This window comes from Vidua macroura, chromosome 2 (genome assembly GCF_024509145.1).
Source record: "Vidua macroura isolate BioBank_ID:100142 chromosome 2, ASM2450914v1, whole genome shotgun sequence".
NCBI classification, from domain to species: Eukaryota; Metazoa; Chordata; class Aves; order Passeriformes; family Viduidae; genus Vidua; species Vidua macroura.
Window position 1 is genome coordinate 67,553,736 of NC_071572.1, and position 27,547 is coordinate 67,581,282.

General features: G+C 38.5%; 1 protein-coding gene across 2 annotated transcripts in view; it reads right to left on the bottom strand.

Moving 5' to 3' along the window:
• Positions 1-27,547, bottom strand: part of NME7 (NME/NM23 family member 7) — an 88,518-nt gene that overhangs the window by 40,642 nt on the left and 20,329 nt on the right. For both annotated transcript variants that reach the window (XM_053971313.1, XM_053971314.1), the window contains exons 3-7: positions 26,201-26,367; positions 21,103-21,213; positions 17,434-17,484; positions 14,833-15,040; positions 11,832-11,937 (exon numbers count right to left, since the gene is read on the bottom strand). In XM_053971313.1, coding sequence (XP_053827288.1) covers positions 11,832-11,937; positions 14,833-15,040; positions 17,434-17,484; positions 21,103-21,213; positions 26,201-26,367 — 643 coding nt within the window. The remainder of the gene's footprint in view (positions 1-11,831; positions 11,938-14,832; positions 15,041-17,433; positions 17,485-21,102; positions 21,214-26,200; positions 26,368-27,547) is intronic.

Below are 27,547 nucleotides of genomic sequence, written 5' to 3' on the forward strand. Positions count from 1 at the left end.
CAAAATACTGCATATTTCTTCCAAAAATCTTCCAACTACTGAAGGGAATACCTGAGATTTCAGTGCATACTCAGTCCATGCAGCTCTTTGTGTTTATAGAACATAAAAACAAGCAGAGGCAAATACAATTCCTGTCCCACTATACAGTATATAAAAACATGTTCCACCATGTTTTTATATTTAATATTTATTAAATATTTATTAGTATTTAATATTCCTGTGAACCCAGAGGGAAAAAAATCACCTTTTTTTAAGATAAAAAAATAAATAATTGCAACAGCAAAATGAAGGGACTTGGACAGGTTTGCCCAGGAAATGCAAGAGCGCATCAGAGACAGAACCCAGAGCTCTGGTTTCTTTTTGTCCACCCTGCTGGAAAGGCTGAGCAGCTCAGATGTTTCCACACAGGTTCCACTGAGGCAAAGAGCCTTGTTTTCAGAGATGAATAGGCAGTTTGTAAATAGATCAAGTGACTGGCTGGGAATCATTCAGGAAATGAATACATAAATTGAATTAATAAATAAATTAATTAATTTAATTAATTAACTAATTAAATATGTGACACAGCATAAACATTTCCTCATTCTCAGTCTTCAAAGGCAACACTCTGGTCAACTGCTTCACCAGAAACAAGCCAAGATGAAGAAAGGGCACTGGTAGATAAATGGTCACTGCCACTTGCAGGGAAAAAGCTATGAGAAAGATAAGGGACAGCTGCTTTGCCTGACAGATGTCCATTTTACACTTTATCTGTCAAGAATGGGCAACTTGCAGAGGCACTCTCAGCCAGCAAGCATCTAATTAAAATACATCAAATTATGGGGATTATGGAGATCTGCATTTTACAGAACTTTTGTCTGCCGCAGTTTTACAACCTACAAGGAAAATCCATGTTTTAGAGAAGCAAAGGGGGACTCTATTCAGCTTTCTGGTCTGTTTCTCTACTGAAGTCACTTCTGTAGAGAGGAGATAAGTCTCCTTTAATGATAGAAATGAAAGTAGGAAGGTATTTTGCATAAAGGTATTTAATTCAAGGTTGCTTTAATAACTGTGATAAATCTATCAAAATTTTCCTCTACACTGTATATATATGTATATGAGTGAGAGTTCACTCTCACTCATCAGAGCAGCAGAACACTGTTGCTCCAGACAGATTGCCCATGTCTGCAATGCCCAAAAGGCTTAACCAAAGGATTTATTCAGACAGATTTATTCAGACCCACAAAATTCAAAGTGCCTTGAGGAAGAAGGGCCATGAGGTTTAATTTCTGTTTGCAAAGCAGGATGCTAGCTCCACTTCCAAGATGTGGGAATTGAGGCAGAGGAGCATAAGCAAGCTGCCAGTGGTGGTGCAGATACACAGTTCCAGTGACTTGCCCTCTTTTGTCCCATTTTAGGAAATCCATGTATCATTTCTCCTAGGGACACTTTCCTTTCAAATTCTACCTGAACCAAAATAGAAACAAAAAGCACAAAGGCAATCCCCAAGCAACAGAAGAGTGCAAGCTCAAGGCTCAGTATGGGATCTGTCTGAGGCTTCCAGCCAGTTGCGTGACTGAACTGGGACGTATTCTCTTCTTTGGGGGCAGATAAGGCTCAGGAAAACATGAACTAATTAGAGCGTCATTTCAGCAGCTTTCAACAGTTCTTTTCCACTTTAAAATCCAAATCTGTAGTGAAAAAACAACTTTCTAAGGACCCTTCAAAAAGGGTCAGTGGATGTTTAAAATGTGATTACAATAAGAACACAAATCAAAGCCACAGATTAGGCACCAGTTATGACCAATTTTCAGTCTCAAAGCACAAAAGAATCCCAAGCATTACTAAATACAACTGAGGGAATTTAATCCAAGCAAAAAGAATGAAAGACAGGGAGCACAGGCACAGATTTTATGTCTGCTGGGCAGCATTACATTACTACATACCTAGTACAGGACATAGTAATTTTCCAGTATAGACAGAGAAAATTTTCCAATATATTTTAATCAGGTAAAATGATAAAGTACCAAGACTTCCTCAGTTACATTAATATTACATGACTTGTAGCTTTACAACATACAGTATTTGAAAACTGCCCTTCATTAAGAAACAGAAAGTAGCAGGGAAAACATCAGACTGAAAAATGTTACCACTGTTTGCAGAATTATGCATTGGGATAAAATAAAACAGTTTAATGCAAGTCACTTTTAACCTAATAACACTTTAATCAATGAGCCATAGCAGCTGTGCTACTAGGACCTTTCAGTCCCAGTGCACTATGAACCACCAGCCCTATGAGTAGGAATATTACATTCTCTTCCCTTTCTTCTTGACCTGTTTCCTAATTTAACCATTCCTCTGTTAAAAGCTCATTAGGCAAGATAGCAGACTGCTTTCAAAGCAAGGCAAGAACTAGATTCCTCATCTCACCCTCCATATGTCATTTTTTCAAATCCTTCCAATACTTAAATATAATTCCTCTTAAACAACAGGGTTTTTTGACAGGAATACAAAAACTGCCATGACTGATCAGATTGATGATCCACCTCACTCAGTAATATATTTCTAAAAGTAACCTGTACTGGGTGCTTAACATATCACTAACTATAAGTAGCAATTTAATTTCATGTCTTTTTCTGGCATTTTGAAATGTAATTTTGCTTCACAGTATAATGAAATAATCTGATTTTTTACTGCCAAGTGATAAGGTCCTATTTCAAAACTCCAGAGAACCATAATCAGGCTTGACTCCAAGCAAAACCCTTTTTGAACTCTACAAAATGGAAAAGTGGCATTTAGAGTTGGGCCCTCCTGCAATGTATTTCAGTTGAAGTTCTTGCTAATCTTTGTTTCAGACAACATTGAAAAAACACTGGGCAGTAAGTAAATAATGAATGTCCTCTCAAAAAGTGCACTTCTTCCTATCAGTTGGTCAATCTGTATCCTGAAGAACAAGGTTTCTCTCTCTCTTCTTTTTCTACTTAGGAATAACACAACTCTAGACATTTTTACTATTCAGCATAAATACGCCATTTCTAGACTCCCCAAAAGTTTGGTCATGGTGATAATCTATAATTATTGGTCTCCCAGCCCCACTGTGTTCTGTATGAGAAGGATATGCATTCATTTTTGCACCTGTGCTCTGGCACACCAAGGGAATGACAGAGGGTCTCCTGAGTGACACACTCTTGGCCAGCAAAGGAGATGAGGACCTCAAAAGTCACCCAGGTTAGCAATGAGGAGGGAGAGAAAAGACAAGTGGATACAGATAGGAGAGAGAGGAGCATGTGAGGAAATGCAGAGAATATTGTTCATAGTGATGGAGTCCAGGATTTTCCATTATTCCTCATTTCTGTCTATGTACTGTATTAAAGGAGAACCTCAAGAAGTTTGAAGGGCAGCTTTACAGACACTTATGGAGAACTTTGTCAACACTGTAGCACTGGTGAAAACCTTTAGAGAAAATATTCATTTGAAAATACTAAAAGTTAAAGGAGTGAAGACAAAGATATCACCACGGCCGTACTGGAAAATAGAAGTCAGGATGCTGCTAGCACAAGAAAAATTATGCATGCAGATATTAAATATCAGGGGGACTTGAAACCAAAATGACCAAGTGTGTGATGCAGCTGAGAACAGGAACTGACAGACTGAAAGGGGGTGAAAGGTTCAAAGGCTTAATTCCAGCTGCAACTTTCTGAACTGCTATGAACAAGGCAAGACCACACATGTGAATGCCAGACAGGGCGTTATAAGATGCAGAATGACAAAAATCCATAGGAGGAAAAAAGGTATTCTGGGAATTCTTGCATGGGAACAGATAGGAAGAGTCACACTTAGCATTCAGATACAAAGGCCCATAGAGGAATTCAAGGCAAAGATCAGGGCCAGACTACACAAAGTATCCAGCAGTTTGGCTGGGCAGTGTGAGCCATTGGAGAAGAGCATTTGAAGAAAGCAGTATTATGAAGAAAGGTCAGTATTTGTGCAACAGTTATGCTGAACTCAAAATGACAATTGTATATCTACAAAAAAAGAAAAAAACCCAAACCCACAAAAGCTTAGTCTTCTGTCTTTCTTTGTTTTTGTGTTAAGAGAAAGTTTAAAAAGAAATATCCAGTTTGCTTTGTTCTTTCTTTCATGATGTTCATTACTTTGTACTCCTTTAGCACATCTACTCAGACTTTATTTTTCTTTCAACTTAAGAAGATTAGGGTCAATCACTCTGGCTAGTAAAGTGTCTCTATGGCTATAATGAGTTTCATTTCTTTTTGCTTATTTCTCAAGTGTGAACAAAACTAAATATGATATTTTAGCTGAGGCTGTACCACTGGATTATATGAAGGCATTCAGTATTGTAATTCAAACCAATCACAAGCTTAGTAACATTTCTTTCCTTTTTTTCTGGTTATCCCTCCTGAACACTGCGCATGGGACATCTCATGAATGGTTACAGCTACAGAGAGGAAGTGGTTAAAATGACTCCTTGGAACGTTCATTAGCCCATAATTACAAACAATAACTTTAATCTACTATTTTACCGTCAATTAAATTAATTCTGGAGGTTAAAATCTTCATGTGATCCCCTACAATCTGCACAGTTCACCAACTCTCTGTCCAAGAACAACAGTAAATACACTGTAAGCTCTATAATTTATTTTCCACTTGGCAAAAGACTGTCACATATTCTTACATTCTGTGCCTTGGCTGTTTTCAGATCCAGTATCTTGCCTTTCTCCTTATACTCTGATTTGAAAAGGGCAGTAAAAGAGAAGACTCCAATATATTTACCTTTTCCTCCAAGGTACAGTGAGTTAGATTTGGCATGGCCACATTTTTTTCATTTTTCTAAAATGTTCTCAATTTCTGGTAACTTCAGGTTCTGTTACATCACCAAATATCAGGCCAGTGATACATTACAAAGTTTTCCGTAACGATTACATTAAATCTTTTTTCTTCTAAACTAGTAAATCTGCTCATATTTTGTAAATGTACTTACAGAAAGCTGTATATCCCTATCCTACCCATCTCAGGTTAAATAAATTAAACCCATAAAGCTTTCATTGCCTAAATCTCTTATTCTTTTGCTCTCTTTTTCTGTTCTTTTTGAAACAGAGTGCCCAGAAACTGGATCTGATGAACAAGTTGGATTTTCATGAGCATTGAGCAGAACTAGTGGGTAGATAGTGAACATGGATTGTGCCTGTTTCATCACTATACCAACAATTTCTCAAACTTTTCACTGATCCCTTGCCAGTTCTTCTTTATTTTATATCTGTGCATTTATTTTCCCTTCTCCACAGTCGTGTTATGCAGTATATATTCAGTTACATCATCTTTGCATCACATCAATTTCTGCAATTCATCAGGAACATTCTGAATTCTAATCCTTCAAAATTTCAGTAGGCACTTGGTACCATGTGTGAACATTGCAAGCATGCTCTGTCCTCACCCATCCAAGCCATTAATGACAATATTGACAAGAACTGGCCCCAGGATGCCTGACAAGACTTCCATTTGTAAAGCCCTTTTAATTTTATGTGCTCATGTCCAGTCCAACATTCAGGGAAACATTTAAAACTATGTGGATGCCTCTGCTGTAAAGATCTAAACATACAAATTACTCCACTGAATGAAAATTCTGCTTTCCTAATAGCAAAGAACTTTCACAAAGGCAGTGATAACCAAGTGAATTAGGCTATCTTACACTGTTTTACCTTCCTTTAGAGAAAGCATACTTGGAGAAGTCAGAGATCAATATAGCATATTTTCCTTCACAAAAGACATGCTGGTAAACATCCATCAACCACTGAGTGATTTCAGTGAAATTATACACTCCTGATTCATCAGTTTCCTTGGTATGAAAGAAGTTTCACTATCCTGAAATTCCCTGGTCCAGTCTTAGAAATGACTTTTCTCTAACCCTTTACAAGTGAAAATCCCAAAATGCAGTAGTAAACATTCATTTCTAATTTCCCTTTTTTTACGTTAATACCATCATCTCTGCACAGAGATGATTCCCAGTAACATGAACACCACCAGTAGAAGACTACTGAACACATCAGCAAATACATTATTTCCTGTTGGAAGATACTTAAGAGCTTCAGCAAGGATTGGCTGTGCCATTTGATCTGTTTGGTTCTCTCCAGTGTATCTCCTCCTCTTCCTTCCTGTCTCAAACTGTCAGAAAGGATTTTCAAATTCAGTTCACCTCCTCCCCATCCGAAATCTATTCCAATGTAAAATATATTTATTATAATTCAAAAAAATAGATGTCACTTTCCCACTGAAATCCAGAATCAGTCTAAGCTGGGAAAACAATGCCAAGGTGCTAAAACTTTAGGCAGAAATAAATGTGAAACCCTATGGGCTTGCTTTCAAAACATCCCAGGCAAGGAATATCCATCATTACAACTACAAAGAATTAAAAACACAGATGGAAGCATATGGATGACTGATCTCATGCAAGCTAATTTTTTTAATTCTAAAAAATGGTGATGAAGTGGCAAAGTAGTTTGTTTTCATTTTAATCACTTTTTTTTCTAGTTTCTCTAAAGAGAAAAAAACCCAACCAACCAAAAAAACCCCAGCACCAATAGACACCACCAAATGCTTCAACATCCTACATAGTATATATATTCAAGGAAAACACATGAAACAAACTGCATTTCATTTAACATAAAATACCTCTCCTCCCTGGGCAAGTCTGTCTGCAAAAGAATACCTGCAGCTGAAAGCACAGTGTTTTACTAGTTAGTCCTCACATGCCTGTAGCACTAAGACTGCCATACTGCATGTGGGAATACCCTGAGGTCACATCTCAAACTATCCACTCTGAAGTATCTGCAAAGATTTGTGTTCATTCCACTTTTTTTTTTTTTTCATTTCCAGATTCTATCTGCAAATAATTCCTTCCAGACTTCAAACTGTTAAGTGCATCAGGGCTAGCACTGATGCCCCCTGGCACTCAGTCTCCTAGACAAAATCCAAAGAAAGGTGGTCTTGCCTACAATCAGGTAAACTCCACAGCATCTGCACTTCAACTTTCTATTATCTGCACACTTATCACAGACAGAAGATGTACTTTCAGATTACCTATGAGAAAACTGCACTCCTCATTTTTTCTCAAGTCACTTTTCTGAAAACCCTGTTCTAATTCTAGGTCTCCTGAAAATAAAAATACTTAATTACTCAAACTTATGCCTAAAAGGGTAAAAAAAGGAAACCATTTCCAGAGTTTTCATATCTAATGAATACAAATTGTCTTGAGGAAAAACTATGAAATAGGTAAGTAGGGCTGAGAGTGATAATAGATTTGTATCTCTACTATGCCATCCTCTTTTCCAGCTTATTCAATTTCCTAACTACACACATGCAAGTATACTTAGCATTATACAGAGGTGAACTGGACATTTTCATAGCGATGCCTTCTCTCTTTCAAAAAGCAACAAGTGTATTGTGTGTCAGGACAGTTCTTCAGTTGTCTGCAGTCAGATAATCCACTATAATGTTGGATTCCCACGCTCTATAGTCCTCTCCTCACTCTCTCTTGTACAGTAAATTCACTTGAGATTCTACCTAAGTAAACCTTGTTTCTGTACCTGCCTGAGACTGAACTACCATCCTTGGTACTGTTTTTGTCACATTCAGGTTTGTCTTTGGAGCTACAAACTACTCTCTCAATTGGAATTTTTCTGCCTTTGCATGAAGAAGGAAATAAGATTCTTATGATTTCCTGTTGTGCAACGTTTTGTTAATCAGTGTAAAGTTCTACAACTTTCTAAAGCTGTCTGCTAGCTACTAAGTTAATATAGAAGAGCTCTAAGTTTTATCATCCACTCAGGTCTAAAAACACATTTCCCCACAGTATCTTTTCCACTTGGCAAGAAGGTATTCTTGCTCCTTTTATTTTCTATGAGATTTGAATTTTCTTTAGTTGAAGAATACTGTGGAAGACAGCACTGTATCTTTTTTTAATCAAGAGGAAAAAGGATTTAACTTACCAGAAATGTTAGAACAAAATCTTAAGCTTAACACATACAAGGAGAGCAAACCTGTCTGGGTAGTTAGTCTCATGCCTAGGACCTCTCAAAACCATAGAGGCTTCCTTGCCTCAAGGCAGCTCTTTCAGTTTGCATATTACACACTTCTGACCTCAGCCTTATCATCTCTATTTTAAAATTTTTCCCCTGCTAATTTTTCCAAGGAAGAAGCTAAAGGCCACATCAAAGTAACTTTAAACCCGTCACAAAATACCAAAGTCTACTTCCTATAGCAAACATGACTAAACTGTTACACATAAATATATTAAAAGTTAATCCCACCTAGTGATCTATAGGGTGCTATTTTTGCTCACAAAACAGTCAAATCATAACTGTCCTAAGGGCATTAAACTGATGTTTATCCATTCTGGAGAATTTACATGTTTGGCTCCTGAGCACTAGTGTTAATATCTCCAGATCTACTAACATGAGGAGAATTATAAAAAGAGAATGCTTAAGTGATTGCAACTATGATCTTTTATCTCAAGAATCAGAAGCACAAGAAGCAGAAGGATTACAGAACACAGACCCACACTAAAAATGTCAAATTATTAAACAAATTAACCATACAATCCTAGAGCTGTGCTTACAAGTTACCATTCTCCTTGACTGAAAACTGGTCTCAGGAGAAGAGGAGGAAACTGAAAGACATTGAGAACTTAACAGATTCTAGAGGGGATAAACCACATCATGTCTCCCTGATGCAACCCTGGTTGGAACAAATTTGCCTGGAGTAGCATCAGGTTGCTTTTGCATTCTTCTAGCTCTCAGTGAAGAGGAGTTGGACTGCTCTTGCAAAGCCTATTCAGAGTTAAAATGCAACCACCTCACTGCTGCCAGCCAGGGAAGGAAGGTGTCCATCTCTACTGGGAACAGCCACCAGTGAGCTAAAGCTGTCTAGTCCAGAGCTTTGGGTTTCATTGCCTTCCATGGCCCACCCATTTCTGACCCTCCACAGAAGATGTTATGCTGACATCAGACTGACGCAATAGGTATGGCCTGACTTCTTTAAGAGACGTGCATGGCACACATTCCTAGAGGGCCAGCATTGCCATCTCTCTGGCATTACCTGCACTCTTGACAGTTGAGGTTAAACTTCATCTTAGTCCCCCAAGACCCTTTATCAGGCCTCAGGGTTCCCCTGCAGCCTGGCAGACATGCTGACACTCCTGATTACAGGAATTCTCAGGTGCCTGGGCATTGTACCAGGTCCTGCTGTGGTTGGCTGGGCTGCGCTGCTGCAGCTGCCTATGACCAGACACTTCTGTATGTCCATCACAAGAGAGGCAGCAAGGCCAGACATAAAACCAACACTGATTTTCCTCTACTTTATCACTGGATAGGACCCAACTGTGGCAATCAGTAATTTCCTAAGAGAGTATTGTGGCCAAGAATTAACTAGCATAAACTAGAGATTACATTCTGAAAAGCACCCTAGTTTACAGCTGCCATTAAAGCAAATCATCTTCCAGGACAGAAAACCGGGAAGATTTTTCCTTCTAAGAATCAGTTATGCAACAGACTCTGGAGGAAAAACAAACACTGGGGAAAAGGGCCAGAAAGCAAAATTCAAATCAATAATTCAGCCAAATGACTCAACAGAAATAAAGACTAAATCTCCATATAAACTGAAGTACGTACATGAAGCTTCATGCAATTGCAAATATGCAATGAGTAGGTAATTAGATAGCCAAGTTCAAAGCCTCAGCAGCACATAGGAAATTGCAAAAAGGTTTATTTTTAGATACTCAATACTGAAAATTTGTAGAGCACAAATCAAACTCCAAGGCAAAAGAGGGTCTGATGCTTTGACCCACATGATTTTCTCTCCATGCCTCTGGCTTTGCCAAACCACCTTTTCCCACTGAAGGCCACACAGGATTTCCTTTCCTCTCCAGCTGGTATGTTTCCACTTACCTGACTGTGTGTGCAGCTTTTGCTTTACCTATTAAACTGTCCTTATCTTAACCCATGAATTTCCTCACTTTTACTCCTTGGATTCTCTTCCCTGTCCCAGAGAAGCGAGTGAGTGGTTGTGTGGGGTTTGGTCACCAGCTGTGTTTAAACCACAACCAAGTGTTAAAACAGGTTGCTGACTTAGAAAAGTCAGCTCTGATTTCTTTGGTTTTGAGGGTAGTAATCACAGCTGCATGGAGGGAGAATGCTCACACAAGGTGCACTTTTTGCCTTTCAGATTGTAGTTGCTTTTTGGCACCTGTACTCTGACTTTCCAGCCCTCTGTGGTGTGAGAAAAAGGACTGCATAGGAGACATTAAAACCTCAGGCTCTGTAAGACCTCAGGACTGTATAGGGGACATTAAGACCAGCACTCACACTGCAAAGCTGGATGTGCACATACATTTTTTGTTTACCTACATCCATTCCTCCTCTTCTCTCCTCACCACCCTCACCCTCCTACAGGCACTCACACTCCCAGAGGAATGTACAAATAGGGTCACAATTTGTCTTCTGGCAACTCAGAAAAATTCAGAGAAGTTCAAGAAAAAAAAAAAAGGAACAGACAGGACACTACGAAATCTACAGAGATTAATAAGATTAAAAATAGGAAGAGAAAACCTGAGTCTGGACCTCTATATGTAATAGAAATTTTATCTTAAGTCTAAAAAAAAAACCAGTGCAAGCCATCCACTTTGCTATTTTTACACTCAAACGAAGGACCCTAACAATCCTGCCACAGAAAAGTTTGTCCTCTGCAAACATGCAGCTGGGTAAAATCATAGTCCCAGCTGCTGCCCATATTTCTGTAAAAGGAACATCGTTGTGTCTTTGATGCATGGCAGACTTATCTGTAGCAGATACCATGCAAGGTCTGGAAGAGATAACAGGCACATTATCAGTAGCAACTACGAAACTCCTTCTTGTGAAAGCCTTTTTTTTTGTTTCAGCAAGCTCTCCAGACATCCCACCTGAGGTGTGAGAGGCCTGGAAACTGCTCCAGCCACTTCTGCTGTTTCCATTTAAGCTATTCACAAAGAAGTGATTAGAATGTTGCAGTGTGCTCTGCATCTTACTAAGAAAAAACTCTATGCTCTTACATGGTGATATTTATTCTGTATTCAAAAATACTGTTTCAGTGCCTGAGTCAAAATATTTTACTGCACTCACTGCTCCTACACATGCTACTGGATCTAAGTACAGGACACATAAGCGAGGTTATTTTTGCATGGTAGAGCATTAAACATTTCCAATACTCATATGGCAAACTCCCAGGGCATTCTTCAGCACAGAAAGCATCACAGAATCCAGCACATGCTTTAGGTCCTTGGCTCACTTTCATAAACAAGTCTTTCCTACTTTCCATCCCCACTGCATTCAGCAGAACAAGATTCATAACAGCACAAATCTCCCTTTGTGAGTAATTGTAATCTGATGTGCTACTGCCTGAGTGGAGGGCCCGGGATCATGGCCACGTGTCCTGCTCTCACTCTCTTGGGAGGATGCTAACCTCCAGCAGGTGACTGTGCTGGGCAGACAGGAGCAAGGACATGGGAAGCTGTCCCAAAAAGATATGTCACACCTCACGCAGGTTTTTATCCTTCTCTTTTTCACCCGTCCCTTCTTATGAAGTGAACAAGTATCTGCATGGAAAGCACATGACCCACTCATTCTTCATGGAAATGAACTGCAGAAATACTAAATGTCTAAGAAAGACAAGATATCTGCAAGCTTTGCATGTGTGAAATACACCCCGTGCTCATGCGGTCTCACTCTCCCAAAAAGAGGGCACAGGAATGATCATGGATACAATGGACACATACTGCTTTCTCCTCTGCTATCTGCATTGCTTACCTTCATTAACAGCATGAGGCTTAATAATGCAACAAGTACAGTTTGTGAATTTTGCACTGCTGACTGGTCCACGACCTCCACTGGAGGGGAAGAACAACTCCAGCTCCTGAAAACAATTGTAATTAAACACATTTTAGATTGATCTAGCTGCACACATCAGCTTTTAACATGAGTAACAACATCTGAAGCATCCATAATCACACAAGATAAACCTTTAGTGCAGATTTTTTTTTTCTACAAATACTTCTTCCCTAAAATATTATCTCAAATGTATCTTTTCCTCTCTGGCACCATCGCTACAATCATAAAAACAGGATTGGAGTATTTCTTGTAATGTCTTCCTTTTCAGTTCTGCAATGCAATCTGTTCACACTCAAAGCACTCAAAATGCTGATGCAACAATAATTTGGTAGAGGTGCTCCCAGTTTTACCAATGCCCTCTCTCTTTCCTCAGTATCTTTCCAAATCCACTCTCTTATACACATATTTCATTTTTCCTTTTTTTCAAATCCTCTTTTCCACTACATAAGCAAAAATACAACTACTATCCATTTCTCAGTATGTTTTCTTTCCATATACAAAACTGACCTCCTTCCAAATTGCTTACATTTTCTTCCTTTCATCTTAAACAATTAAACTTTGTCTAAAATTGCTGAGTCACTTCTCAAGCCTTATTGGCCCTATAATTTTTTTAAAAGTCTTACTGAATTGAAGCTGATGAACTCAATTGCTTTGATTTCTCAGATAAATCAAAGGAACCTTTTTACCTCCAATCCCTTTCTTCCCACCATCACTATTTGGGCATCAGATACCTTGGGTCTTAGGTCACCCCAGACTGGGGTGATCTTGACAATCAGGTTTCTGTCCTAAGTGATAGTTTTTCACTGTTCACTGCCAGCTTCACACTTTTTCCATACCATTTATTCACATATGTTACACAATCTGCCAATCAACAAACATGCAAAACACAGGTTCCATTTCATACCTATTGGTCAAATTCAGTAAGAGAATTGAGACATTTCTATTTAAGAGGAAAAATTACATCCAAGAAATACTACTACCAAATGTATTTGATTTTTTCCTGTATAACAGTAGCAATGCTAAAGGCCATTTCCTGGAATTGTCTCCCTTAATTTACTAGCTCAACTGAATTGGAATAGACTCACATTTAGCTCATGGCACTTCAACAATTTCTGTAATCCCCTCTTGAAGAATTACACAATTCAAACTTGTCCTGGTTTGGATCTTCGACAATGGATCCTGGACAATGCATCTTTCAACAGAAGGAAAAAGGGCCTTTGCTCTTCTGTGGGCAAATAATCCACATTTTAAGTGGGCACACCTGAGACAATAAGGTTTATCCTTAGATCCTTCTACTGATAAAAAGCTGCATGATTCAAGGAACTTGTCCCACTCTATTAATTGCTATTTACTCTAAAAGAAACAGCCAGAAAAAGGCAGTAAAGTATGTGTAATAGTTAACATTTAGTTTTATCCATTAAAATTCATAAAAGGAAATTAACTCAATAATGCCGAAGGACTTGCATACTGAAAGGCCAAACTATAATTTTGTGGAGCCTTAAAAAAAATCATTTTCCTTACCCTTTATTCCCGATCTAAAGAAAATACAAAATTTGGCTTGCAGAGAGACAGCAGCTTAGAGTGTATTAGAGACATATTTTCACTTGTCATTTAGCCATCAAAAGAACAATGCAGCTTTCCACTCTAAGTGTTCATCTTACAGTACATTCATTAAATGTGGTCGAGACTTGAGTTTTCTGTCAGGAGAGTTCATTTAGGTCCCTTTATCTTATATTTCGTTCTTTTCAGCAAATATTCTGCAGGCACAGCCAACTAGTTTCCATAGCAACTGCTATACAGCCATATAATACTAGGCCTACTAAATTAATAAAGGCACAGGGACACTAAATTCAAAATTTTGTTTGATTTATTAAAGATAGGTATCAGTAACACCACAAAGATGCACACACCTACAGATGTTCAGCAAAATAATCCCAGTGTCATAAAAATGCTGCAGATGAACAGGGCCTTCAGACAGCATTTCAAAAATAATGAAATGCAACAAGAACAACAAACTAAAACCTAAGCACACATTTCTGCTTCTAACCAAGAATTTATGCTAATACATACTCTTTCCTACACTCTCAGTTCAGAAGCTTGCACAGTTGTCATGGTAGTACACAGGAAAGAAGAGAAACTTTCACCCGTATATTTGAAGACATTTAACTATTTAACCAGAGGCCTCTTTCCAGCTGTGCTACTGCAGCTGTTTCAATTTAAAGAGGGAAGACTAGAATCAAGGAAGCAACAACTGGTATCTTTCCCCAGCTAAAGTGGTCTTCAGCTGAGACACCACAGTGACACATCAATCAACCATGAGATAAATTTTATTCTTGCCATCATTTATTAGCATATCTATCCCACAACAATGCAAACAAAAGTCACCTTAATTCTACAGAAATGGTAATATCTATTACCCAGTTACAGGGGTTTTTCTTAGCACTGAGAAAAGAAACACGGCAAACAAAACAAAACAGAACTAAACTCCTCAAAGCCATGTCCACTGTACCTTCGTACCTCTCAAAGGACAAAGCACTACAAAGTGGCCTGTTTTCTAATTTTTCATTCTGAACAATAACAGTAAAGTAGGATGCAAGCAGACCACTAGTGAGAACTAAACACTGGTAGACTATAGGTATATTACACAGACTGTGCAATTAACTCACTGTTTGTGATGTACAGGAGACATTAAAAATGACCAGGCATGCTCTCCTGATCAAAGCACCCAAGATTCATGTTTGTGATAAACAAAATTTCTGCTTTCAGACAGTTTATATTTCCATGCTAAAAAGGAGCCATGAAGAATATGTAAACTAGTTCTGGAGTCAAGTGTAGAAACAAAATGAGAAATCCCTAATCCGGTTGTCAGCAGATAAAAAAGTAAAAATAAACCTCAGTCAAGAAAGAGTCAAAAACTTACTTTAGCAGCTGAAGCAACTGAATCTGGGCCATGAGCTGCATCTCCGAGGCCACAAAGTCCAAAGCTCTCTGAGATGCTGTCCAGTGTATCACTCTCAGTTGTTGTAGGGTTTGCTGGCCCCACTATTACTCTCCACTTACTCACTGCATCGTCTCCTAAGAGCTCCATAGCAAGGATGGGGCCACTCATTATTAACTGGAGAAGATCACTGCAAAATGCAAACAGCACATGGTGATCCATGCTACAAATTAAAACCAACAAAAACATGACCCAGTGGAGAAGCTCAGAACTCAAACTGGCAAGACTTTGAGCAACCTGATCTAACTTTGAAGTTGACTCTGCTTTGAGGAAGAGGTTAGATTAGGTCATGCGCAGACATTCCCTTACTATGGTTGCTGGAAAAAAACAACATGTAGATAACCCAAACTCACTCAAGTTACTCTGTAGACTCTTAGATTTCAAAAGAATTTTTAAAAGATCAGTAGTGGTGTCCTGGTAACAGTGAAAGAGTAACCACTTGTCTGACAGGAATAATCCCTAAGCTTTCCTCTTCTGCACAGTAGCATTTCAAGACTCTCTTACATGACCTGGATGTGTACCCCACTGACACAACACCAGCACTGCTTTCAAGCTGAATTTTCCACTGCCCCACAGATCTCTCCCATGGATTTTGCCCAGCTAAAGTCCAAAGTGGGAGAGAAGGGAAGGAGTTGAAAAGTTTGCATGGGATAAAGGACTTACTCACAAAGTGAATTATGCATTTTGGCGTAACTGAAGTGATTTTAATGGGATGAATCCAAGTAAGGAGAAGAGGTTGTCAGGAGCAGCCTGCCTTCAGTCCTGACCACCTCACAATAGAAAACAATGACTCAAAATTGGTAACCCAAACATTCCATTTAAAAACCAAACAAAAGACCAAAAACTATAATTCGGTATCTTCACAAAACATGCATATCAATAAGCCTGTCTTTTCACTGTTTAGTCTGGACAGAACCAACAAAGGAGAACATTGACTATGGTTTTTGTACTGTTTTGTTTAAAATAAGTGCTTTACACAATTATAATTGTGGATGTGCATGCTTCTCCAACTACCTTCTTCCTAATGATCACTGGTCAAGAAGAGAAGAGAAATCCTAGTAGTTTTTTGAAAAGAAACAATATTAAAACTATGAAAACTTACTTAGAGAAACAACACAATAAAAAGTGATTCAATGTCTGGTTCTGTTAGTCTGCTTGTTTAGGACAGTTAAATAGTACACATACATACATCCAAGAAAAAAGCAATTTTTACAACACTATTTATTGTGCAGACTAATCCTTGAATATTCTTTTTTTTAATTTTCTTTAATATGAAAACCATTATTTTCCAAACAATAGAATTGTTATTTTTCCTATTCACTCGACTTACATTCACTAATGAACTTGCAAACTAAATTTGAATTTAAAGAGAAGATACAACATCAAATATAAACGAGTCGTAGATTTCACACTTTACTGCCTTGAAGTTTCTTGTTTCTATTTGATTTGGAATGCTCTAGAGCTATTGATTTCTAATTTATAGAAAAATCCTATAGAGAAGATATAGCCAATAGGACATTAGGATGGGAGACAGGCACATCACAGTGGACAAAGGCTACAGTTCCACAGACAATTACCATTAGTATAGATAGACAGCTGTGAAATAACACTTCAGGCAAAATTCTTGATTATTTATCAACATATTCAAGCATCAAAGAAAAGGCAATTCCAAATCATGCATTCGCTGACCTCCAAGATGGTCAGACATAGCCTGAGGCCATGTCTCTCTGAAGGGCTTTGAGTTTGGACCCACAACAAATCAGCTGCTGTTGCTGAAGAGCAGCTGGCAATGCTAATTCTCAAGCACTTCGTGACAGTACTGAAACCAGGTCTTTCAACCACATCAGTGCAAACCCACTCACCAACATGCCTGCAAAACACAAGGCACCTTCTCCCCAAAAGAGACAGAATGCACAATGGAGAGGGAGGAAAAGAAAGTTGCTGGCACTTTCAGGGAAAGTAGAAACAACTCAATCTCTGGGTCATAAACATCCATCTGGTCAGTTATGGAAAGACTAAGGTTTCTCTCACCAGGTGGAGCAGTCTAGCATCACGCAAATTTGACATTTGTCCAAGGGTAGCAGTACAGCAAAAACTGCCCCATTTACTATCCTTTCAGTTATTTATTATTTGGGATACTTGTTACCAAATCAATTCTAACAACTAAGTGTTCCCCCTAATTCTCATTATCTGCAAGCCTGATTATCCTCACCCTGATCCTGAAGATATCCCTTCTCCTGGCTTTGAAGTTTTGCCCTGCTAGGAGCATTTTCACTTCTGAGGGACAAAAGACATTCCCCTGATACCACTGGGTTGTAAAAAGTGTGAGTTAAAACCCTGAACAGCTGAAATAAGGATCTCTCCTGGAGGAACAAGAAAAGGTGCCTGCTTTGCAAAGGGCTCCACTCAACTAAGACAAGCTCTGATCTTCCCATGGTCCTGTGGCATCAAATATGGTAAATTAATTTCATGCATTTCAATAAATAAGCTTAATACAAATCAAGCTGAAATTGATATACCTACTGATAAAAAGGTTTTGCTCGATAGTCAGCGTAGAAATCAGCTGCTTCTTTTCTGGAAAAGTAAGAAGACACAGATATAGCTATATATATATATATTTGTAAATAGATAGCTAGATAAAACCCTGAAAACCACAATTATAATTCATTCAAATATCATTCATAAACATTTTTACAGGCAATGTCTTCCTAAGCTGGACAAGTTGTTGGGTGTTCATGTCCAATAACAGAAACTACATTTAAATCTCATATTTTGTGTAACTACCGGTACAGCTGACAACTTCTTATGCTCCTACTCTGAGAAAGAATTACTAAAGCCCATTTCAGGGTCATTGATGGTCCCCACATTCTCAGGCTGAGAAATAAATGCAGCAGAGTCACTTTGCAAGCCATTTGCTGTTATGTTGCTTTCATCATTCATCAGTTTGAGCAGGGATGCTGGTAAATAAAGTTTGGTTTTAAAGCATAAACAATTTATCTGCTCCACTGGAACACTTTTTTTGTCAAGGCTAGTGTTTGATTAAATTGGTGCATAACAAAATACTGCATAACATGGTTTCCATTCAGTGTCCTCAAATCTTACAAGTTGCATAGACAGCACAATGCCTCCATACTAAAACTGGATTTCTCCCACACTTCCACATTCAATTTGGTCTTGCAATTTCATCAGGGAACAGAGCAGTGACTACACACTGCTTTCTTTCAAAGCAATAGGGTTTCTGCAGGGAGAGGTCTCCTTACACTGCCAGGCAAATTAAGGCTACTAAGCATACCCATACTAAGCATACTGTGTCTGCAACACAGCTGTTACCCAGCTTTTCCTCAGGAGCTGCAAGAAAAAAAAGTGTCCTTTTCAGACAGGGTGGTGGCCCTTCCCAAGCTCTGCATTGCCACAGTCATGCTCCTACCAGCACTGGGCTCAGCTACCCAACTATACAGGTTTTGGGGACCACCACAGGGCAGAGCTACCATCCATCCATCGATGGACACACCATTTTGTGGCTTTTCACCCCACCAGCCCCTGCCACCACCAACCTACCCTCTTCCCCTTCTTTTTCCCCAGCTGCTTCTCATGTTTTACTCTTGCCTACTGAACTGCTTTTTCTGCATGGCAACAGCTAGAAAAATCCATGGAGTTTTTCAGCTCTAAACCTGCTATTTTGCAGCTTCAGAAATCCTGCTGAGAACACAGGCTCAGTATTGGCTGGCTCCAAATCCTGGTGTGTGCCACTTTTTGAAGCTGGAATTTGTAGAGAAGACAAGCTCTTCAAGAGGACTGACAGGTGAAAGAAAGCAATATTGCTGACCTCTGCTCTGGGTACAGAGTTCATAATAAAGCACTGCTGTAGGGTGAGATTCCAAATTGGAAAGTTGTTTTTACCTACAGCACAGTCTTCTGATTTTTTTTGGTCTTCATGAATTTGCTCATTTTCAGCAGTTCTCTTTACTGACAGAAATTGCCTGCATATTTCACAAATAATAGATTCCAAGTATGAACAAAGGCATAGTTCTGTCATCTGAAATGGAACTTTTGATGCCTCTCTCCCATTTGCAGTCCAGACTTAAACCAAATATTGCCAGAGGAAAGAAATAACATCAAGAAAAACATAAGAAGAATTTAATTTTCTTAACATTTATCAGTGTTTGAACAGTCACATTTTTCTCCAGCTTTTTTATCAAAATGACCTGAGTAATTCCTGGTTTGTTGCTTTCAGTTCAGTATAAGCCATTCAAAATCCAAAATATTTTTATCAACCATACAGTAGATTTACTTCCTTTTCAAACTAAGGCAGAAGCATGATGTAATAATTATGCTAGACACAGGAACTCTTGCAATCTCATGCTTCAAGCCTACACTCTGCAAAAGGTTTGCCTACAACTCATTATTTCACCAGAAAATCCTCTTCTGAAATTAATTCACCCAAGAATTTTGGAAAGCAAATATGAAAAAGATATGTGAAGGGATTAAGTATTACCATTTCTGATTGCAAAGAAGTATTTGAGAGGTCTGTTTCTGAAACAAATTGAGCTGTACTACTCAGTTAAAAAATCCCATTGAAATAAATATCAAAGTGCAGTTGTGTTGAATAACTCAGCTCCTTTTTAATTTAATTATTAGTTCTCTGTTTTCAAATAATGGAAAACAGTGTTCACCTATGTATAACAGACTGAACTGACACAGGATTAAAGGAAGAGACTGAAGAAGTAAGTGCCTGCCCACACTTCCATATCTTGGCTACAACTTCTACAGAAGGCATGAATCTACTTAACAGTGATTGACAGACAAATGTTGTTAATAATCCCTTTAAAGAAAGCAGTAGATGATGATGATGATTTCAACAAGCAAGCCTGCAGAAGTCTAAGGGTGGAAGACTTTGGCAAAGCCATAGTTCTATCATCTTAAAATGGCACAGTCCCAAGAAACGGAGTAGATAGTATGCAGAGAAACCACAAAATACTCAAGACACTATTTAAATGCATTCCGTATCATGGCCCATTCTTGTGCTTATTAATAATTACTTTCAATTATACAAGACAACCAGGAATTTTTATACTGCAGTAGGCAGTAAAAGTTCAAGTGTCCATTTCTTCCCTTCAGCATGAGTCAACTCTAAAGCACATGACTTGGCTCAACAGTTTGACTTCTCAGACAGATATTCAAATAAAGCATCACCAAAAACAACATTTCAGGATCAAATCTCTCATACAACAGGAGAGAGGAAGCAAAGAAAAGCTAGTTTGAAAGACATTATGAATTGCAAAGAAACATTAGAAACATGTTTGAACTCGTGGAGTTGTTGGATGAAGGATCTGGGACCAGTACCATCAGATATTGCAGCAGGTGCATGCAGAGACAAGAGGAGGAAATCTTATAGTTATTTTATCAGTATTTCAGAAAGTCAAAAAAGGTTCTGAAGTGAAGGAAAATTGTTGCTGACCTCACACATAAACAATAAGAATACATGAAAATGGTATTATGTAAGACAGATAGCTTTTCTTTCCAAAAACACGTCACATACTAATAGGTTTGGCAAAGCTACAATGGAGAAATAATGCAGTAACTTTAGGAAAGTCTTCTAAGGTAAATTAATTATGTTCTCTTTCCTCTGAAGCATGCCTTCTTTTAAATCTTGGGGCTCATTAAGAAGTGGAGAACACTGAAGGTGGGGGGATTAGGAAGATGCATGAGTAAAACCTGTCCAACCCTGCACCATCAGAAGATCACTTGCTTTGCCTAGGACTTCCAGCAAAAATCTGAGAGCAAAAATTAAGACAACAGATTAACTGAGAGCAAGCAAACCAAACACTTTAAAGACATCATTATAATGAGCAATGCTGTCTGTATAAGGAAGCCTTGATGTGAGGACATACAGACATGTCAGTAGTAAACACTGCTGGATTGCTAAAGCTATGGTAGCCACCTTGGGTTCATACAGACATGACATATTTCATCACCCATACTCATATTTGCACAGCACTTTTTAATACTTAGCTTAAATCTCTAAATATTTTCAGAAACTTACAGAACTACAAAACTCATGAGTTTCATTAGTTACCTCTCTTACTCACTGGAATGGATCTGACACATGGAGCAACACAGAATAGCTTTAGAGAATATTCTTAATTGCAGAAATATTTAAATACAATAGAGCTAACCTTAAGAATTCCTTACCTTGAAAGCAGCATCATTTTGGCTTTAGTTATTGTCAATCCAGCATTAATAATGATATCAAATAATTCTCCCATCTTATGCATTCCATCAGGCTTAATCAAAGCCAGCGTTCTGGGGAGGAAAAAAAAATATAGTAGAGCGATACAGCCAACACAACTTTCCTTAGAGCATTTGGTGTGCATGTTTGGTTCATATTCAGACAAAAAACCAGCACATCAAAGAGAGAAATTTTGTCACTGTCACATATTCACTGTCCCAGTGTCTCATCAATTTCCATGCTGTTCCTGAATGCCTGTGCAACCCATTATTCTGATAAGGACAAGCTTTGCACATTTTAATTTCCTTGGCTTTCTAACCCAAGTCAGCTCACAATGTTCCACCAGCAGTCATTATTTACCAACTTCTCCCTTTGCTCTCAGAGCACACAATTTGACCACTTCTTCCTTAGATAACTGGTATCTCAACAGCTCCTCAATTTGGGTCAGAACACAACTGAATCGTTAATCTCTCCTTCTGCTTGCTCAGCTCCCTTTTTCCCTAATGTCAATCATACACATAAAATTGAAGCTGCTAAAATTCCTGTTTAAAAATATTACTTAAATATGTGCCTCTTCCATAAAACTCAAAGTTTGAGTTTGATTGTTTTATTAATACTTTTAAAATAATTGAAGTCCTCTGTGAGAAGAAGATCCCTTGTGCTTGGTACAGTATAAAAACATCATGGTATAGAATGTGCATGCCAAATATCTGACACTGTTAATAGACACAATAAAAGGATAGAAGAGGAGGTATTTAATCTCTTATACTGATTGACAGCTATATTCTATATTCTAAGGGACATCAATCCAAAAATCTCTACATTCTCCCCGACATCTTTGTTTCCAAGTACATTCTGTCTTCTAGGTAATTATCTTTTTACACTGTACATCCCCAGAGCCAGGACTGTTTTATTAGTGAGGTTTGCACAGCACCAAGAACACCATCAGCACTAAACATATTATTAATCAAAAATAACAAGCACAAAAAGAAGGTCTGTAAAATTGCATTTTCTGTTTGCATTCATCTTGTGGTGAGTCAGCTTCAAATGTGCTCGGCTTACAAACCAACAGATTTATTCAACCCTGCATCTCAGAAATGCCACGTCTCTGACAATCCTAAAGAGCAGTTTCCATCTTTTACATTATTTCTAATAAAGAAGGCTCTCCAAGATGGAATTTTTTATTGCAGGACTTCCTTGAATGAAAGACAAATAATTGCAAATTTCCTATTTTATATACCAGCATAACATGAAAAGCAGCCCTTAGGTTAGCAGCAATATATTCCAGCGAGGGCAAATATGCTGAGATTATAGGAGATGGATGAACTTCCACTACATTTGCTCTGAACCTTAAGTGACCCCAGATTGGCAGATGCTTTGGCAAGAGACAGACTATTTCACAGCAAATGCAGAGCAAGGGAGGTGTTAGGACCAGGAAATGTAACCAGGAAGATTTGAACATATGTGACATTTTATCTGCAACTAAGGGAGTGGCATTTCGGACCTTCAGAGCTCCAAAACAAACAGATTTCCTCAAGCACCATGAAGCTCCCATTCACGGAGCACCTCAGGCTCAGACCCATGGGGAAGTATGACACAAAAGGACTGATGGACTAAGGCTGCAGCCAGAAACTGCATGGAAGCAGTCAACTAAGACTGTGCTTCAGTCCACTGCAGTGCAGGCTAAAGTTGGTTTAGCCCCATCTTCAGATCAGGAAAGGCTGACCTGTCATCAACACTGAACACAATTTGCCAGCATACTCCATGCAGCCTTAGAGCCTGATCCCCTCTTCCCCAAGGATTTCACAGCTCCACCTCATTTTGTGATACTATTTATCATATCACAGGGTGTACCACGTGACTCAAGGCCCATGAGAAGGAGCAGCTGCATGTTTGACCAATGAGAATCACACAATGCACGACCTGCTTGCTGGCACAGGAAGTTCTCAACACTGTCATTTCACACAAACAATAAGGATCAAACCTCTGAAATGGGATCTCCAGCACCATTTGCATTTCCTCAAGGAACACTTTTTTGAATTTATGCTATGACACAGGTTGTTTGAAACAGACTGGTAATGCTAGAAACAAATTATCCCTTACTTTTCTAATTTCAAGGGTTTTAGTAATAGCGTAATCCCTGCAAATTTGCAAAGAAATATTGCATTATGAAGCAATTTACCTAGACGACATTAACACAAACTGCAATGAGCAACCCTTATAATGTCTTTTGTTTAACATTGATATTTAACATTTTGGTGTGAGCTTTTCAGAAGTAAGCAGGATACAAAAAGCAGACTTCAGGATACTGAAGACTGTTTCTGAGATTAGATTTTGATTAATGTGCCCTATTTTTAGTTTTAATTAGGAATATGTTTCATGGAGTTTGGCATGATGCAGTCTGCAGTGTAGATCTGAAAATAGCTCCATGTCTAGGAACCAAGGAGAAAGAAGGAAAATTAATCTCAGTTGCTTACATTTTCAGAGAGACTGTGTGACAGTACTGCAACGACTACTGAAACAACAGAAAATGAGAACTGATCAAAGGAACAATGCACAAAGCATGCTCTGACTATGCTTTTGAGACCTACTTACTTCTAATTATAGGACTGTTGCACATACAGTAGCTTATGTCTTGCAGGGGAAGAAATGCTGATTATGTCAATGACTAAGAAGCGTAAGAATAACGTATCCCACTCAAAAGAGAACACAAGTATTTCTGGATGACACACAAGTTTTCTAACATCATTTTCAATACCAGTGATACTGATTCTAAGTAAAGCCTACTCAGACAGGACACATTGGTCAGACAAATGTTTACCTCAGGTTACAACCACCCAGGATCACAAGTGAAAGGCTAAAGAAAGAGAAAGCCCTGTTCCATGCCAGTAATTCCTTATGTGGCACACTGTAAGTAAGCACATGCTGACCTAACCATTTTAGTCACTGTTTGTGATGGTTTTCTTATGATACACTGGGAGGGGAACAGAAATGCAGAACACTTAAATACAACAATATTGAAAAACTGACCCAAGACTTATGAAAAGCAGAGATAGAAACTGAAATAAAACTGTCCTAATAATTCTAGCTTAATTCTAGAAAGAGCCTGTGCAAATCTAGCCTTTTTCTAAACATCTGTTTTTTGTATCTCATGTACCTAGGGTCACATTCACTTGTTTTGCTGACAAAAATAACGGTCCCTAACTCAAAACATTCAAGATTTTTTTTATATTCACTCTGCAGTCTCCCTCAAAAGCCTCTGCTGAGCCTTTCTGAGCACACATAGAGCAATGAAAGAATGTATTTCCAAAGTCAAACTGATTTGCCAATAGTCCTGTACAGCACAACGGAAAAAAAAAAAAAAAACAACCAAAAAAAACCCACAAAAAAACAAAACAAAACAAAACAAAACAAAAAAAAAACAAACAAAAACAAACAAACAACAAACAAACAAAACCCTAAAACAAAAAACCACCACACCAAAAAACCCAAAAACAACAGAAATATTCTGCTTCATACAGCAACCTTAAAATTATTAATAAAATTCCAATTGCAAATTATTTTGGGAATTATCATGCACTGCATAAATCTTATTACATCTAATAACTGCTGCAAAACCTGCTAGGAACAGGCCAAAAAGACAACTCAAATGCAACTGTTTTGCCCAAGGAAACTCTTTTAATATGACCCTCTTTACTCAGTGAAAGCTTCTGTGAAGAAACTGAATTTTGAAGATCCCTTGCCTGAGTAAGATACCTTTCACTATGTTCCTTTGGGCTATTCTGAATATGTAACACCACTTGAACATCTATGTTATCTTTCAGCCAACATTCCTAAAATGTTTTCCAAACAGCTGACATGTCATAAATGCCTTTTCTTCCTTTTGTAGAGCAGTACAAAAATTTGCCTCCTCCTAAGACCAACACAATTACAGTGCTGCCGTGTAGACTGCAACGTCTCCTACAAGAAGAAAATGTCATTTTATCATTAGCTGCCTTTTCCTGCTATAACTGCATGAGCACTGCAAGAGGACCAGGTATTATGTTCGTTTAGGCAGAGCAGGAAATACACACCTTTACATTGATATAAAGATGTAATCTACCCAAAGCTGCACTGAGGAACAAAAAGAGTAGCTATATATACAGAATCCATCCTCTTGTGTTCTCTACCTCCTTTGCTGCTCTTTCACCATGCCCAACCCCAGCTTGGAGAAGTACCAGAACTCCTCTGCAAAGATATTATGGCAGGCATTTTCACAGCAATTTTTTTTGCTCAGTTAAGAAAAATATGTATGTTAAAACATGCAGCTCCTCCTCTATGTGTGGTTATGTATAACTCTCCAAGAAGACTTCAAAACAAGCCCATTTACTGGGAAGAAGCAAGAGAGCAAGTGATTAAGGATCACTGGAATATCATACCTAAGAAAATGTTCTGTGTTCTGTCCAAAAAGGCTGGAGGAAATTATAAAAATGTATTAATTTGCAAATTCAGAGATTACCTGCACTGCCATTAAACCAGATCTAAATTTCTTGTAAATTAACCTTAGTGTCCTCATATTCTTAGTCCTGATATTTGCTCTCAGATGGCTTCTTAACATCTTTTCCAAAGCAAGTCTTTAAATCAAAAATATGATTCTTATCTTCATCCATTATAAACAAACAAGCCTGTAGTTTTTACTGACATATTCATACTGTACCTTCTGTCCCCATGCACACAGAGTTTAAGAGAAGCTGAAAAAATTCTCAGAAAAAATCTCCATAGTGAGATAAAACAACAGAGAATTTGAGTGGTCCTCTAGTACTTTCATTTATTATTACCAACAGAGAGTAGATCAGACTGGTGAGGCACTATGTTTCTGCACATATCCCAGAGAGAAGCTGAAGCACCACAAGCAGGTACCACTTTGCTTCTCTGCAGCAGTCAGAAAAATCAGATCCCTTCAAACTGCATGCAAACATGCAGCCATCTCCTGTTCTGCCCACATTAGTACAGAAACCTCACTTCTAGCAAACATCTACTTCGAAATCCCAACCACAAGATTCCAAACTCTTCCCTTCTCACCTCTCCTCGCGGCTCCCAAGCTTGCGAGACGTGTACAGATTCCCATAGTCCACAATGGTGAGGTGCCGGGAGAACACCATGACTTTGCTGCCCACATAGAGATCCTCGAGGTGCAAGCTCTCGTACTTGGTGCGCCTCAGAAATGTGCGACGGTTCTTCACGTCGTACTGCAGCAAAAACAAGATTAAAATCTACCTAAGCAAGTGATTTACTTCAGCAAACTCAACTTAATCTTTACCATCAGAAATTTCCATAGTACTGTGGAATTGAATCTGATAATTTCATCAATATAATTCCAAGCCCTTTAAACTTACAGGTGTACCAAGAAAGCTTAGAAGACTAAGCCACAATTACAAATTTATTCCATTTAAATAGTCTCAAGCTAAGAGCAATCTTTGAAATTTTTTTTTGTTTGTAATTTGTTTATTCTAATTCAAGCTGTGATAGAAGGTTCAGGTGCCTGGTGAGTGCCTCTGCCCAGCCTCGCTCAGAGTTCCCCCAGCACATCTATGCTGTTTCACAGCCCAGTGGCTCGCACCAGAACCATCAGGATACACGCTGGCAGGTCTCTTCAGGGCATCATTCCAGTGATATTATGCTCTATTTGACTGCGCAATACTCGGCATTAGGGACGGAGAGATGATTGCAACACTTGGCTTAGATGTTCTCACTGCCTAGAGGTGCAAGCTCAAAAGCCTGTCATGACAATTCAGCGTTATGTACCATCACTCCAACCTTGAAGCCAAACATTAATGTGTACTTTTCTGGGTGGGCTGGCAAAGCACAGAAGTCAACCTGCTGAACAGTTTCTTCACTGCAAGTAGGTATTACAGATGCCTTCCAATTCCTGGGGAACTGGAAGCCTATGAAAGGAAGAGCTTTGTCCTCCTCAGGCCAAACTTCCCCTTCTGTCTCAACCTACAGCTGCTGTCCTCCACTGCAATGGTGTATTAAGAAAGAACATCATTCCCACAAATTTGGGAGGGGAAAAAAAATTTAAGAGCAAAATTCCAGTGTGAATACAAAATACAGTGAGCAAAAAAGTGTGAATACAGTCCTGGTAGAAGGCTAGAAGAATTGTAATTGTTTTCAGGATAGCCAAAACTTTGCAGATTAAAGAACTGCAAATTATTTTGATACTGCCATCTGCTGAGGCACAATTGTAAGAATCCTTCCCTCCTGAAATGTCCTTAGCCCCTCATACATGCTCCTACTAAGTGTTCACTATTCAAGTGCAGTAGGGAATGAAATGACAACATGTTAAAAAAAAAAAATCAAAGAAACCAATTTGAATTTAGCTACTTGTTTCATGTGGACTTTGCCAGGAAGCCTATTAGTCTGACTCAA